Raw genomic sequence first — 15,558 nt, forward strand, 5'->3', positions numbered from 1 at the left:
GGGGGGTTTTATTGCTATGCTGGGCTCTGTTTGATATCATTAATTATACATAGCTGTTTTTTATTCTCCGGAAGACAAACAGTGAGAGACAAAGTATCTCTGATGTGAGGGTTATGCTGTTTCCCATATTGTAAGATGTGGAATATGTTACAATTGCTGGTTTCTGTAACTTCAGCTAAGGTGCCGATCTCCCTCTGCAGATGTGCTGCCTGTCTTATCCCTGTTGTGCTGTGGGTAGTGTTCTGCTGCACAGGGTTTCCTTATCAGCAGTCCTGCACTAAATCAACAAGGAGGAGACTGCATTTCCCACCAGGGTCTCGAAGGAAGAATTCACATCATGTGAATTGGTACAGGATGCCAGAGGACATCTGCCTTACGAGGCTGTCTCCAGAGTTCAGGCTTCAGGAGCTAGATAAAGCACTGCTTCTGTCCCTCCCACACCATGTGTATTCTGACCCCAGCTTTGCAGAGCCTGTCAGCAGTTTGTCCTTGAGCTGGATGCGGTAGTGAAACCCTCTGGATAAGGCTAACCCTTATCATTCTCTTGTGTCGTGTCAGGGCGCTCTCCCAGAAGCTGCTGAATAGCAAAGACATGACAAAGAAGCCTTTGATGGTAGCTGTCAATACTGGAACCTGGAGATTGTAACTCAGAATCAAAATGCATCCTACTGAATTGTGGCTCTGACAGAGTGAGCCCCAAGCTTGTTCTTCATATTAATGATCTGAATACAACTGGTTTAGATTCCCAAAAATACTTCTAAAAACACTCATGCTTTTTCAAGGGTTAAAGAAAGGGATTTCATGTCCTTTCTGTCAGAATATAATAAACAACTATTATATTCTCATATAGCACTTCCAGAATCCCACAGAACTTTGCATGTGTTATTTAGGCTCCAACACACCCCATTAAGGGGTATTTCTATTTTTTTTTTTTTCTTTTCTGCAGTAAGACAAACTGAGATGGAAGAAGTGCTAGTGGTTTGCTAAAGGCTAAGCAGTCCCCCTGAGATGAGTCCCTCTCAATGCATACTCCCAAGCTCTTCAGTATAACAAAGCACATACACACACCTGACTTCCATCCAAATAAATCCTCTAGAATTCCCTCCTCTGACCACATGCACTGGGCATTTACACAAAGGAAACACAGTATATCTACTCATCTATGTAGTACCTCATCAACAATTGTGAAGTTTAATATTGACTGCTTAGTACCTGTGACAGCTTTGCAGTTTTAATAATAAAAATGTCTTCAATGTTAACAGCTCTATTTAAGTGACATGTCACAGGAAAGGAGTAGAGAAGAGGCTAGCTGGACCTTCTGCAGTGACTGCTCCATACCCTGCACTGTTTGATGAAGCCTGGCATTTCTTCCTTTAATTTCAGTGTCAAGGAGCGAAGTTGAAGGGAAACCTGCCTTGTACATTTGTGATGGGGCAGTCTAAAATGGAGGAATATCTATGCTCCCAAAGAGACTTGTGAAATTCTTTGCCCACGTAAGGAGCCAGTCTCTGGGAAGACTCAACAAACCTATAATTAGACTACATGCTGTCCACCTCAGACAGCTGGAAGTCAGATGAAAGATCGTGTGAGGGGGAACAAAGGCTCTGTTTTTCCCCCTTCAGGAGCCTCAAGTTGCAAGAAAGGTCATATAATTTCAACCTCTTGGTGTCTACTCATCTGTGTGGAGCCTCCATTGCAGTCTGGTTGTCTCTCCTTCTAAGTGGGTTGGTGCTGGTGAGTGGGTGAATGTACAGCAAGGGAATGTGCAGCCCCTGGGCTTGGCTGAGTGAGAGGAACTGCACAGGAACAGCAGGTGCTTGAGCACACGAGCCCTGACACATCATCTCAACCCTTCATTTTTCTCACATACTGACAGGCTCATCCTGTACAGTCTCACTTTCTTCCCAAGTGGGACTTCCTTGCCTTCCCCCTTTTTTAGGCAGGTGTTGTGAGAGGGGACACACATCAAGTTGCACTGGATGACATCTCTAAGCGTTGTGTTAGCAGAAGAAAACGCAGTGACAGGAAGAGTGGCTGCTGCTCATTTGCTATTTAAATTGAGTGTTCTTAAAGACTGACAAGATGATGTAAAATGCCTATTTTTACTGTACTTCGTACATGATTTCTAAATTGTTTCTTTAGGGAGAGTATCTAAATTATTTTACATCCATTTAGAGATTTTTTTTCATCTTTCATCCTTTTATTCACCTTTAGTATTATTAGTGGTTGAGAAAAGTGCATGAGGACTATGCTAAAATAAAAATACTGATTTTTATTTTTTTGCAATGTTATTTGCATGTTAGGGCTTGGATGCTGTTCTCCCGTTGAAGTGAATGCCTGCAGATCAGACTGGTATACTAAAAAGCTGGTTATGAGTGAAAAGTAGGAAAGTTCACCTCCAAGGATTTCTTCTAACAGGACTATGTTTCATTTTATGTAAAATTGTAATTTACAGTTTTGCAGCTGTCTATATGCACTTTCACTCTCTGGTTTTTGAGACAAAAGAACTCAAGTGTTATTGGATTACTTTCTGTGGCATTTTGGCATCAGTAGTGGTCACTGTGAATTTGCTGTGATTGAATGAAGTTAGGCTTATGTAACAGAAGATAAGAAATTTGTGTTAGTTTTGAATAATCCAAGTTTCTTCCTGCATAGCTTAATGCCACATTGTATAGGTGGGATTGGCATTGGAAATCGTCTTAAAGTTGACAACCCTCATCTTCTCACACAAATTGGTTGTATACCCATCCTGACTAATCACCAAAGTAAGGACTGAGACCCAGAAAATTGTACTGAGTGGGACCACAAGGATGTCTGGGCAAGAAGTAGGGCACTGAGTGTAGCAGACTGTGGCCTGCTGGCAGTTTTCCTGAGTTTAGAGCTGGCACTTGCACCTGCCAAGCAGCGTGGTACTGCAGGCCTGAAGAGTACCTCAGTGTTCCAGTGGATTTCTTGTTCTGTGCCTTACTGTGCTTAGTTGTGAGCATGAAGATTTTTTGTGCTTTTAGTAGACAACAGTAAATTTACCGCAGTTAAAAGTAATATTCTGTAATGCAAAATGTGAAAACCAGCGTTTGAGATCTTTCTGTCAGTCCCAACACTTGTATCAGACTGAAAGAAAATGCAGATGATGAGCCTATTCCTCACCTCAGGGCAGACTGTTTTCTGCAACAAGATATCACTCTACCGCTGGTGCACAGAGAGCAAAATACAGCAGGGCACCCTGTGGAAAAGTTGTGTTGTTGGGTTTTTCCTTGCTATTTTTGAGAGATGGATTTGCAAAAGCAGGTCAGACAAAGGTTGGGGGTATGTGGCTGCTTGTGAGTATGAACTTTGATTTCTTTCCCTGTCCTGGTTATGAGTAAGTCTCAGGGGAAAGTACTGTTTAGCAGAATGACTATAATTATTTAAGTAACTGTTTGCTTAATTATAGCTTTGTGATTTTTCTGTGTCTGTAAGTATCTCTCTTTCCTATACAGCATGTGTTGGCATATCATCTTCCATCCCTTCCTGGAAAGTATATTCAGAAGTTGCTGCAGTAGTCACTAAAGGTTTTGAAAGAAAATTTCAGTGCAGGGTTTAAGGCAGAGCTCCTTCAGCAGTTGTAGCAACCTGTTTTCTTACCAAATGCTGTGTTCCTCCCTTGTCTTATGCAAGTATACACATAGAGCTGTACCCAAGTACTCACGGAGTGACTCCAGGTGCCACCTTTACCCTCTTCACACTCTTCCAGTCCCCTTTTGGGTGTCCCTGCCTGGATGCTGGCTGCAGCACTAGCTGTGCATTGATGGTGGTGGATGGAGGTGAATCTTGGGTCCTGCAGATTGACTGCAGAGCTGTGTAGCATTGGTGCTGTAGCACCTGACAGGACCTCTTGCTAAAGGTCCTTGTTTCAGTTTGAGTTGAGGTATGCTTTGACTTTCCCCAAAATCTCAGCTTGTTTCTGTGCGTTCAGCTTGGCAGGGAGGGAGGAAAATCCCAGGATTGTTTGTTGTTTGGTTGCACCAGAAGAAAGCCCCCAAGGCAGAACATAAGTACAGTGAGTAGAGAAGGGGATCTGACTGCTGGTGGGACTTATCCCCCTGGCACTGTTTGGATTTACCCATCTGGCTCTGGCCCTGCTTACACCTGTCAGCTGAGGGGGACAGTGCCAAAGCAAGGAGTGAGTGAATGTCCCCTTGGAGTTTTGCCTGGCCAGCTGGCAGCATACATCATCAGCCGAGCTTTGCCTTCCTCCTCCTCCACAGCCTTGGACATGTCATTCAATATATAGAGCCATGCCCTCCCATCACAAGGGAGGAAAGTGGGTTTCAGCCCCATCAGTCCCACCAATAGAAATGAAGGGTTTCAGTCTTTCTTTTGTACATTAGAGGAGAAAAAATAAATTTCCTCCTTTTTATTTATTTTTTTTTTAATTTTTTCCCTTCTGTGGTGGTCTCCAGTAGAATGGACATATTGTGCCCATTGAAGACCACACCTTGGCAAGACAAAGCTAGTTCATGGTGCTGGAATTTTTTAATAGAGTTTTATGAGGAGAGAATAGAAAGAGGAAGATCCTACCAAGTAGGTTTGGCCTCAGAAAGAGGTTAGAAGCAGATTGAGGTTTGTCTGCCTTAGAATATGAGGCCTGTTCACTCAGATGTACTTCTTTTTAGCTTCTTCTGGTAATGCCATGCTCATATTCATCATCATACTGCCATTTTCCAAAGCTGTCATCCTTTCATCCCTATGTCAACAAACCTCCCACCAGTTTGGGTGACAGACACATTTGAGGCTCAGCTCCTGTGGGGAAGGTGTGATGACCCTCCCTTCAAAACAAGCCAGTCCCTGTCTGCCTGTCTGTGATGCAGCACTGCTCCTGTCCATCTGCCAGGGGCATCTTTGGGAATGCTGCATTAGTAAGCTCAGTCACTACTGCTTTAAGCCAACCCTACATCCCTGATGTCTTTAGTATTGATGGGGGAGTAAGTAATATTTTCCCACATGCAAATGGAGAATAGTACCACAAAGTATCACAAAAACTAAGTTGATTCATTAAGCAATAACTTAAGGCAAAACCTGAACATTTAAAAATTATAAAGATGAATTTCTGCCCTTTTCTATCACTGTATAACAAGTGTTTATAACAGATTGTTCGAATCCTAGACTGCACTAGGTGCTTTTATACTGTGAAGCCTTTTACTTGCTGATGAATTTGATAAATACAATTGCAGTACTTCAGTAACACTCCTTTAACAGCCTCTTCTTCAAGTCCTCACAGTATAAACCTTCTGGACGAGTCTGAATTATCACATGCAACACAGCCCAAGTTGGTTCCATGGCATGCTACCATAATTTTCATTGGTTAAAGAGTCTTAGGACTGCTAGGAAGGTATTTTGTGTGAAATGGGTGGTTTTTACTGCATCTTTCAAATAAACTTAACACTCAAGACTCCAAGAATAAATTACTAAGCAAAATCAGAAGCAAAGAATGATAAGATGATCTTATGCATAGTTGAGAGTAAGCAAAATCAGAAGTTTTTTCAGCAGATAAGACTTTTGCCAACTTAGAATTTTTTACAGCCTGATGCATGGCATTGTTTAACCAGCAGCTATATTAAAACAAGACCACCCAAAATAAGTACAGTAACTCACCCAGTCACTTTAGCTGAACTCCCAGTGACTTGGTGACCTCTCTTGCTCTTTGCTTACTTTTAATCCAGAATCCCTATATAGTTGCCTTTCTTCAGTTGCTTCTGCTAAGACTTTTATGTAGTGATTATGTTGTGAAGAACATTTTGGTGCTGTCCCATCGGTGTTTCAACCATTGGATCAAGTGGATCTTTCTACCCAATATTTTCAGGTTACCATTCCTGCGTGCTTGCTGTGGTCATGTTGCATTAGAAAGTGTGTGTGTGTGCCAGTGCTAAATCCATGGCTCCAGAGTGTCTTTACATGACAACATTCTCCTCATGCTGGATCCACACTAGAGTATCATGATGCCCATGTGACCTGAAGTGTGCTAGGATCTCTTTACAGACAGGTATGCAATGATGTATTCTGCCCAGGGTTTTTTTTCCTTCAGAATCACAACAGTTTAAAATGGTGCTGAGGAAAATGTTGAGCCATGTGTGTTTTTAAAAGGAGAAGCAATGCTGAACCAGTGTACAGCACACAGTGGGAAGGAAACCAAATACGATATGATCTGTAATACTGCCTGTACTCTGGAGCTGAGCAACTTCTTTGGAACTATAAAGGGATTTGAGCACGTGTTCCTTTATTAATTATTATTTTTTTGCTTATATCTGTGCCATAGCAAGCCCTATATCACAAACTTGATGCCATACTCACTCATAATGTACAAAATAACGTGGGCTAAAACATCACTCAGCACATCTAAATGCATGCCTGTATATGTAATCAGTGTGCATGTAGCCACACATATGGGGTTCTCTCATTTTCAGAATGATAAAGTCTATCAGCATGGCTGTGTGCTTTTTACAGTAATTTAGGCAGGTAAAAAGCAAATAGTGTATATTCTATTGCACATGCTGATATCCTTTTATCTTCCCATTTCCTATGGACAGTGATAATGAGAATTGATGTTTTTACATGAAGCATTGCATTATCCAAAAATACCCTTAATGCTGGCATGCAGAACTAGTGTTGCAGAAAAAGCATATCTGATCCAATTGCTCTGTAATTACAATGACAATACAAAAATGAAGCAACCTTACCTTATCTCAGGAGAGTCTTTTTGCTCTATCGCAGGCAGTTTCCTCTCCTTATTCAACTGAAAAGGGAAAATCCACTTAAATAACGAAAGATAAGGACTAGAAGAGTGAGGGATTTAAGGAGTTCTCATCTGAACTGCTGATCCACTTGTTTTTAGCAAATTGCAAAAAACCTCAATCCAGCAGTAGCTCAGTGCTACTTTCCTATCCTCATGTGTTCTGTGGGCTGAGAATCTGCAAGAATAAACCTGAGACGGTGCTGCAAGAGAGAGACAGCGGGGGGGACCTTGGCACAGAGTTGGACCAAACTCTAAATATAGCCCAACCCACTTTCTGTGCAATTCTCTTCATACTCTGAAGGCAGATGACCTTGTCAGAAAACTGACCTCCCAGTATGTCCCTCTCTTAGAAGAGAGGATCTAAGAGAACAGGACTGCAGCACAAAGGGACAGAAAAGCAATCCACCATCTGCTTGCAGCAAATGAATTTAGGTATGAGCTCTTATTTTCCTGGTGAGTTAGAACTGATTGACTCATAATGTGCTTTATTTGATCATTTAAACAAATGAGCTGAATGTCAGTTCACAAATGCCCTGTACAGATGAGAGATTGCATTGTAATTGTTAGTCTTAAGTAGAGAGCACTGACATAGATGACAAGCCCGATGCCTTTCCTCCTCTCAAAAACCTTAATGCATCAGAGTGTGCAGTATTTCCCTAAATGCTTCTGACTATAAAAAGTGATCCCTCCTTTCATTCGCTCTTATAGTAAGAAAGACTTTTTGGAAAAGTGATCTAAATCCACAAATGTATATTCTAGTACCATATAAATCTGAGATACTAGGATAGCTTGAAAGGGTATGAGAACCTGCAATATCAGAGATCAAACTGCAGAGAAATCTGTAGTATATGGAGAGGAGGAGGAAGCAAAAAGTAAGAGGCATAGAAACATAACCCTTGTGCCTTAGACAAGGAACTGGTTTTCAACAGATGTTTTATAATCCAGGGAATTTGCCACTCTAACTCTATGTGGCAACATGTCAGGGTATTTTGTTCTTAGCCTGAAGGAGAGTTTAACTTGATATGAGTCAACCTGATACTCTGTCAAATGGGACCTGATACTTCTATGTCATATGAAGGCTTCTAAATAAAAAAAAGCTGCAGAAATCAGAGCAGCTCAAAATGTCAACTCTCGTGTGTAAAGATGGGTAGGAGAATTGGGATAAAAGACTGCAATATTGTTCTTCAGTGGGATATATTATTTGGTGGTGACATCTATCTGAGTGTATGCTACGTTATATGCATGCATGCAGTTTTCCATACTCAGAGAAAACCTGAGCAAAATCAGGACTGTGATAACTGCATACTACAGATATGTCTGCAAAATATCCATGAGCAAAAAAGGTGGGAATGGTACCAGTAGTCAGTAAAGTAGCAATGTGCATCTGTGAACAATAATTTGTGCTGTTAAGTTTTTGTGAAGTGTGCTATATATCCTTTTTAATTGCAGCCTACTATTTTTGGCAAGTTCCACTGTGTAATTTTATCATGATCTATAGACTTGAAGTGCACAGGATCAGCCAGACTAGACTCTCTGTGTTACCCTTACAGCAAGAACTACAGCTGTGAGCCACAGCTGCTTCCCAATATAGAGAACAGTAAAAAAGCACAAATCACTGGCAGTATTAAGGGGGACATCACATCTGGGACCATGCTACATTCCTGGCTAAAACTTGCTCATAGCCAGACCTAGGCTAGACCCTACCCATTAAGTAGTTTTATGGATTTATCCAAGTTCATCTTTCCTCCCAGTTTACCTGTTTCTTCCTCATTAACAAGAATAAGTGTTTGTCAGAAGTTAATATTATAACAAATGAAGAATGCTGGTGTTTGATTTTGAAGAGAGGACCTGAAAAAGGGAAAAGTCCACCTCCAGGTGTATATTGAATAGCACACTAGCAGTGTGTAAGTAGGGAAATTCTGAATATACGGGTCACCGGCATCATTAAAGATGGATGGCATTGTGCTGTCTGTGCTCCTGGGTGGTACCCTCATGAGAACCACACCAACCACCAATTCCAGCTCCTCAGTGCCACTGCCAATTCTACCCCTCTCTCTAGTGCTAGGATATTGAATTCACCGTAGATCCCTTTGTTCAGACCATGAAGGTGAAGAGGATAAAGGAGGGACCATATACTCCTCCCCAGCATGAGTATACTTTTTACCCTCTTTTTCAGCAGCTTTTCACCCTGTGCAGCAAACAGCAGCTTCCATACATTATAGATGGGTAGGTCTTAGAAAAAGAAGGAATCACGGTGCTTGGTGGGTCTTAAAGCACAGGAATAGTCATACTTTGCCAGGAACTGTGGCATGCACTTCTCCCATAGGAGTATTGTGGAGAAGGAGTGATTTCTTCCTCATACACGTAATACAGTGGTTGGCTTTGGGCAGGGAGTTAATCTTTGGGGAGGCTTTCATAGAGTGGTGCTGTTCATGTGTTCAGGGCTCTAAATGTTGCGTGACCAACCCCAGTGATGCAAACTTCCTGGAAGAAGGGGAAAAGGCTTTAAGAGTGGTTGTATGTGTTTGTCAAAATGGATGGAAAAGTGCTTCGTTGGACAGCTGTGTACACTCAAGTTTTCTTTAGGATGACTTTAATTTTTCTGCCTGCACCATGAAGAGGAAAATGCACTAGAGGGTCAGGCACTAGTTTGTGCCTAGCTTTTCCTGAGCTCTTGTGTTTTCCTTATGATTCTGAATGGTTTTTCTGCTTATTTATTGACAGTTTTTAACTGCCCAGCCTTCTTTGGTAGCATTTCCTCTGGAATGAGTTGGGTCTGACTTCTCCAGAGCAGTTTCCTCTCCCTGGCCAACAGATGGCCTGTGCTGGGGTTGAGACTTATTTCAAGCCAGGATTGTGGGATTCTCCCTCAGCACAGTAAAACATTCTGTAACTAGTATATGTGTGAACTGATTTTTCTTTTGATTAACCCCAAATTCCTAGACATTTGTAGTTGTTTAAATATCCCATGGAGCATTTACAAGGTGAGATTATAAACCACAATGGCTCAGACCATTTCCAATGTGGTCAGCTGTATCCTGGCTTGCCCTGTTCCTCTGCTTTTCAGAGTTGGATAGCATTGTCTCAGGAGCATAAACTGTTGCACAGTATTGCTGGCACCCTTTTGTGTGGTTTCTAAACTGACTGTATGGTGTGCAATGTGTGGCATCTAGCAGGAAGAGAAGCTCTTTTTACAAGGTTAATGTTTATGATGTTCATCCAGTAGATTTGAAAATAGCCAAAACCCCATGCTACTTAGACAAAACAGGCTCCCATCTCCCCCTCTCTCTAGAAATGTGCGTTTGAATTTCATTTGGAGTTATAAGGAGATTATTGGAAGTTTCAGCATGAAGGATAGTTTTTGAGAGCACAAAAGAGTAGAAGTGATTTGTGGATGTTATCTCAGCCCTCACTCATGATACCATTGGTGAAGCATACAAACAACAGAACTGATTTGTATGCTGTGCTGAAATGTTCATGTGTCTTTGGACTCTGCTTGCTCTTTCTTGGCAAGCTCATAATGAAGAAAGTAAATTGGATGGCAAACAGTAAAAGGACCTGTCATGTTCCTATCATGTCAATCATTGTGTTTGTCCTTTGCTTACCATGGGTTTTAAAACTCCAGTGACTAAGTGACTACTGAGTTCCCCTTGCTTACCTTGGTGATGCTTGTTTTCATTGTCTGAGGCAGCAGTGGGATGTCAAATTCAACCTTTACCTAGCAGGTGAAAAAGTTATTTTTGTTAGAAGGGGAGTGGTCTACTACTTTTTACCTCTGATCAGTCATATTCTGTGGCTTTTCTACCATCTTTCTGTCTTATAGGCAAAATATAACAATGAAAAAGTCAAATTATGACTAGGGTGAGGTTGTAGCTGTACTACAAGCTGGGCCTAACCTTGATCATATAAAGTTTATTCTCCTCTGCTTACATGTGTACAACAGAGGATTTCCTCTGGTCTTATTCTCTGATATGCCCTTTATTTTGTCTTTTAATTCACTCCCAGTCAGCAACTCGTGTCAAAAATTAGTTTGGAAGTACCTATTTTGAGTATTAAAGTGTTTAAAAAAAGGGAGATGTAGTTGTTAGAAATGTATTGTGGGAGATCCTTTGCATCACAGACAGTTATGTCTCTGAGCTAAAGATTTTTTATCATATCTGAATATAGTGAAAATTAACTTGATAGTATTCCATTAAGACCTGTTCTTTTTTGCTTGAATGGACAGTGGTTTTAATTTAAATTATCCATCACTGTAAAGAAGAGGAACCTAAACTGAATATCCTTAAACTGAATGTAACAAGATTTATCAGGCAAAAATAGTTGTTTGGGCTAGATGTGCCTTTTGAACTGCCCCAGGAAGGGGTTTGCCTTTTTAGAAGAATGTTGTCTTTGACTATGTAGTACAAGCTTTTGGCACTACTTAGAAACTATTACAGGGAATTGCTACAGGCGGGCTTGGCACAGGCTTAAGCTGGCTGGAGTGTGAAGTTTATGCCCTCTGAGTGTTACCTATGGGGACAAAGTTGAAGCTCATTTGATTCTTTGATAGGACACTGTGCTGAGCTGCACATTGTCTGCCATTCAGGTGTGCCTCACACGCACACTTGGAAATACCTTTTTTCAGATACCTTGGGAGCAGGTAAAGTCTGCAGTTCAAGGCATCCTCGCAGATATCAAAACTTACTGTTGTGCTGGAATGCACCTGTTCTGGGAAAGGACTCCTTGGTTCGTAGAGATTGGAAGGCAGAATTGCCCAGACGGTGGGGACTGTGGATGGTTTGGGATGATGGAGCATTGGCACCACAGGTAATTCCTATGGAGGTTGTCTCAGCCTGAGCAGAGAGGCAACTCTGTTCTCTGCTGCAGTAGGCTGATAAAGGCAGAGCAATGGTTACTAACTGGTAATAACCTGCAACAGAGCTTTCTGTGCAGCTTCGTGCTTCCTAGTGACAACAACAGGTACCAGTGCATTCACAGTGTTCCCTCTTTAGTTCTAAATGGTCAAAACACCCAAATATTTTAAGGCCTTATGAATGAAGGCACTTCATTTGATTCATGTGCTCATTTTGCAAAAGCTAAACTGCAAAAATTGTGTAAGTTTTCCACTAAGCTGTAGTATTATGTCTTTTGATACAATTCAATACTATTTTTTCATTTCTTTTATGTGTTCTTGTATTGATTTGTAAGACTAAATCTTGTCTTACTCTACTGTTTTAAATGATTTAGCTAATCCTTATTCAAGGATGTAAGGAGATATTTTGTTGTTTGGGGATTTTTTCTGTAATGTGTCACCTAGATTTCTCAGTTGTGCCACTCACTGCACTTGATGCATGCCTGTGATAGGGAGAATTACTTATTTTTCTTGAGTTGTCAGGGGACCCTTTCTAATTTAGCCAGAGCAATTTGAGAAAATAAAAGGGTGCTGACACTGTCGTAGCTATTTTTAATGCAACGCTTATGTGGTGATCTTCCCCAAGGACAGATTACTTTTGTGTCTAACATTTTTATCTCATTGACTAGAAATTTCTAAAGTATTGCCATGGTAAAAGCCAGCAACTGGTCTGAGGAACCATATTAATAATAAAATATGCATTCTTAGCCATTCCATGGTCTGGAAGTCCCCAAAAGAGCTTCATAGCTATTGCTTGGCCAGTTGGCTTTACACCATGGGCTCCAGGGTATCTGAGCCATCGTTAAGCTCCTCAACAGGAAAAATCAAAGCTGTCCACTGCCTACAGAGAGGATTGACCTGGTAGACATGAAAGAGATCCTCCTTTTGGGGTTAGCTGTGCTGGTGACACACAGCTGAGTAATTCAACATTTGTCCAGGAGGCGTTTGGGCTGCTGTGAACTGCTGAATTCTGTACCTCCTTCTCCCACTGCTAGGCAGAACCTTTCCCTTTTGTCAGGGAATTATGTTAATCCTTTTTTTCTCAGTTAACTAGCCCACCAGCCAGGCCTGTTGCATTTCAAAGAGCTCATCTGTTGTTTGGGTACTGTTGGGCAGCGTGGCAGGACCTGCCTGAGCCCCGTGTTCTCTGCTGCCTCGAGGAGTGGTGCCATAGGGGTGTGTTAAAACACTGTCACTGCCACTTTTAGCCCAACTACTGTGATCGACACAACTCTGCTGGCAACAGGAGCCCTCTCAGCTGAGCAAGGATGAACAGGGACTTGGGAGCAAATTTTGCTGACAGCTGTTACATTTTACAGAAATTTAATTGACCTTGCACTGTGTGTACCTGGTGGGACACGCAGGAGAAATGCAGTGAGAAAAGTTCCAAGTAGTGCATTGACCTTGAGGTTACTTAATCTGATTCACTGAAGATTGAGGCCAGTTTTTAATAGCAAAACTGAGAATAATAAGGAAGTGTCCGAATGTTTTTTTTCTCTGACCTCATCTCTGCCCCTCTTCTCCCTTCCTCCCAAAGAAAAATGGCAATTAAGTCTCAAGATGTGCCCAGCACACTTGGCATTTTAATTGGCATCAAATATGTTTCAATCTACTGAATTTAGAGGTGGGAGCCCTGAGAAATATTTTCCCCTGCCATTAATGTACACAGATCAGTACAATTTAATCAACCAGTAAATAAAAATACCACTTGAAAAGCAGTCTGAAATTAATCCATCACAGCACACCCAAACTGTGAACTATGCCCACCGACAAAATAAATACAAGCACATAATTTCCTGTAACATATCTGAAACTAGAAAGAGAGCATAACAAGTATAAAACCTGTTTCCACAGCATACTGAGCTTTTTGTTAAAAAGTAGAAAACAGAGGCTTTGTTTAAAATCTGGTTTCAGATATGAGACAATTTTAGAACAGGCAGAGAAGGATGGAAATCAGGAAAGGGGAAGGGGGGGGGCATAATAAATTTTGTACAGCCTTTGTTTTCATGTAATTCCAGTTTAGTACTGATACATAGCCCTGATGAGAGCATATGGGAAAAAGCAGGGATTTCTGACCCTGAGTGTGTCTGACTGCAGGCAAATACTTCAAATAAAAGTTGAGGGATTCTCTCATGTGGGCATGTAAAACAGGTTCCCTCCAAATTTTGTCACAGAGATTAATTAAGTGGTAAGAAATGAATTTGTCCTGTACTGGCCTCTGTCACTGGGAGCCTTTTGGACACCAAATAGATGCCTGATCTCACTTTGCTTCTGGATTAAAAAAAAACCCAAAAAACAAACAAACAAAGAAACAAACTCCAAAACAAAGCAAAAAACCACCTAGTGGAAATTATTCTCTCACTTATCTTTGGATATTTAGAACATATTTCATTTCCAAGCTTTCTTTTTAATTACGTGTTCGTTGTTCCTACATTATGAAGAGTTCTAAGAACCTTGCCTCCTTTCTCTCTCAAAAAGCTCCTTTTGTTTCCTTCATGTTCTCATCGTGTTACAAGCCTCCCATGACTGCCATTATTTCTGTGAACTTCCTTTATCTTTATTTCAGTTGTATGCTGGCTTGAACCACAGGTTGTATTTCCCAAAGAATTTTAAGATGATTTTCAGTCATAACTTTTTCAGTCAGCCATGGTTCTTACAGGAATGAATTATTTATGTCGTGGTCACTATACTCCAATGATAATAATTTCAGAGCAGAAAAGAGGCATGTGAAGGTCAGAAGTCTAAGTAATGGTGAATCAGCATAGCAAATGCAAATTTGTATGCACTAGCTATTTTGTATGAACAAAACTGCATTTACATCAAAGCACATGTCATTACATCCTATATCACTAAGGTCTTGTTTGCCTTTAAAAATACTATAGTAAATAGTGAAAAAAAAATGCATTCTTTGTGAATATGCAAGTTAATAAAGGTGATTATTAAAGGGAACCTGTTAAATTATCTACATATCTCTGTACTTTTTTATGTGAATGTGTATAAACATGCAGATGTGTATATATTAATATGTGTGTTTACATGTATGTAATTAGTACACCTATTGATGTACTTAGACATACATGCATGTGTTAATATTAAATTTGTAAGTTAGAAACCAGTGCACTGGATGATTTTAAACAGTGATTGATATGAACGAGAAAGTCTTTGTCTGTGTGTCTGTGTGTGCGTGTGAAGCAGAAATGGCTTTTTCCATTTTTACATGGTTCAAAATGAGATCAAATATAAAGACCTCATGACTGGGAAGCCTGTTAGTATGTGCCATGTTGCTGATGTAATACCAAAGCAAAGCACTTGGAGAGTTGTGGAATTCCCATTTATTTTTCTATATTGAGAGCATTTTGTGACCGTTCTGGTGCCTTTGATGACCTTGTGGTTGTGTAAATGCCGTAAGTCTCAGGAAAGCAGAGGCAGAGAATTGCTGTGCTCAACAGCATCACCCTCCAAGCAGTGTGTCCTGTCAGCGCCTGCCTGCCCGCTTCTTTGCACCTCAAGCCAGATGAAAGTCAACTTTGTATTAATCAATTAGGTTCCACATTTGCAGCAGCTTATTATTAAGGAAGGATTTGTGAATTTTCCTGTTCTGGCAGAGAGTAGTCTCCTGGGAAGCTCAACACCTCAAAGTAGAGCAAACAGTGCTGGTCTGTTACAGACATGTTTGTGACCTGTGAGCTTCTGCATTTATCTGCTTCAAGTTATGATTTATTTTGTGAATAACCCCACTGACATAAAGGTAGCTATTTACAGAGAAAGGTACATGGTTTAATGTGAACATGGTTGGCAGAGTCTGGCCTGTGGTACTTTAAGGCCTACAACAAAATGCTCCTGTCATCACAGGAGCTGTCATGGTGTCACAAACAATTACAGGTTGAGATGAGCT

At 40.9% G+C, this 15,558-nt stretch overlaps 2 protein-coding genes across 5 annotated transcripts in view; one reads left to right on the forward strand and one right to left on the reverse strand.

Moving 5' to 3' along the window:
* FILIP1L (filamin A interacting protein 1 like) overlaps nucleotides 1–6,940 on the reverse strand; it is a 189,339-nt gene extending 182,399 nt beyond the window's left edge. For all 3 annotated transcript variants that reach the window (XM_082278569.1, XM_082278567.1, XM_082278568.1), the window contains exon 1: nucleotides 6,717–6,940. The gene's annotated coding sequence lies outside the window, so the exon portion shown is untranslated. The remainder of the gene's footprint in view (nucleotides 1–6,716) is intronic.
* A 148-nt stretch (nucleotides 6,941–7,088) lies between these two features.
* The window catches only part of CMSS1 (cms1 ribosomal small subunit homolog), a 33,352-nt gene continuing 24,882 nt past the window's right edge, over nucleotides 7,089–15,558 (forward strand). Inside the window, exon 1 of one of the 2 annotated variants that reach the window (XM_082278577.1) lies at nucleotides 7,089–7,204. In XM_082278577.1, coding sequence (XP_082134703.1) covers nucleotides 7,195–7,204 — 10 coding nt within the window. In that variant the 5' untranslated portion in view covers nucleotides 7,089–7,194. Of the gene's footprint in view, nucleotides 7,226–15,558 lie in introns of both variants that reach the window. The other variant, XM_082278576.1, reaches the window with a different exon arrangement.

This window comes from Coloeus monedula, assembly GCF_965178545.1.
Source record: "Coloeus monedula genome assembly, chromosome: 3".
Classification (NCBI taxonomy): Eukaryota; Metazoa; Chordata; class Aves; order Passeriformes; family Corvidae; genus Coloeus; species Coloeus monedula.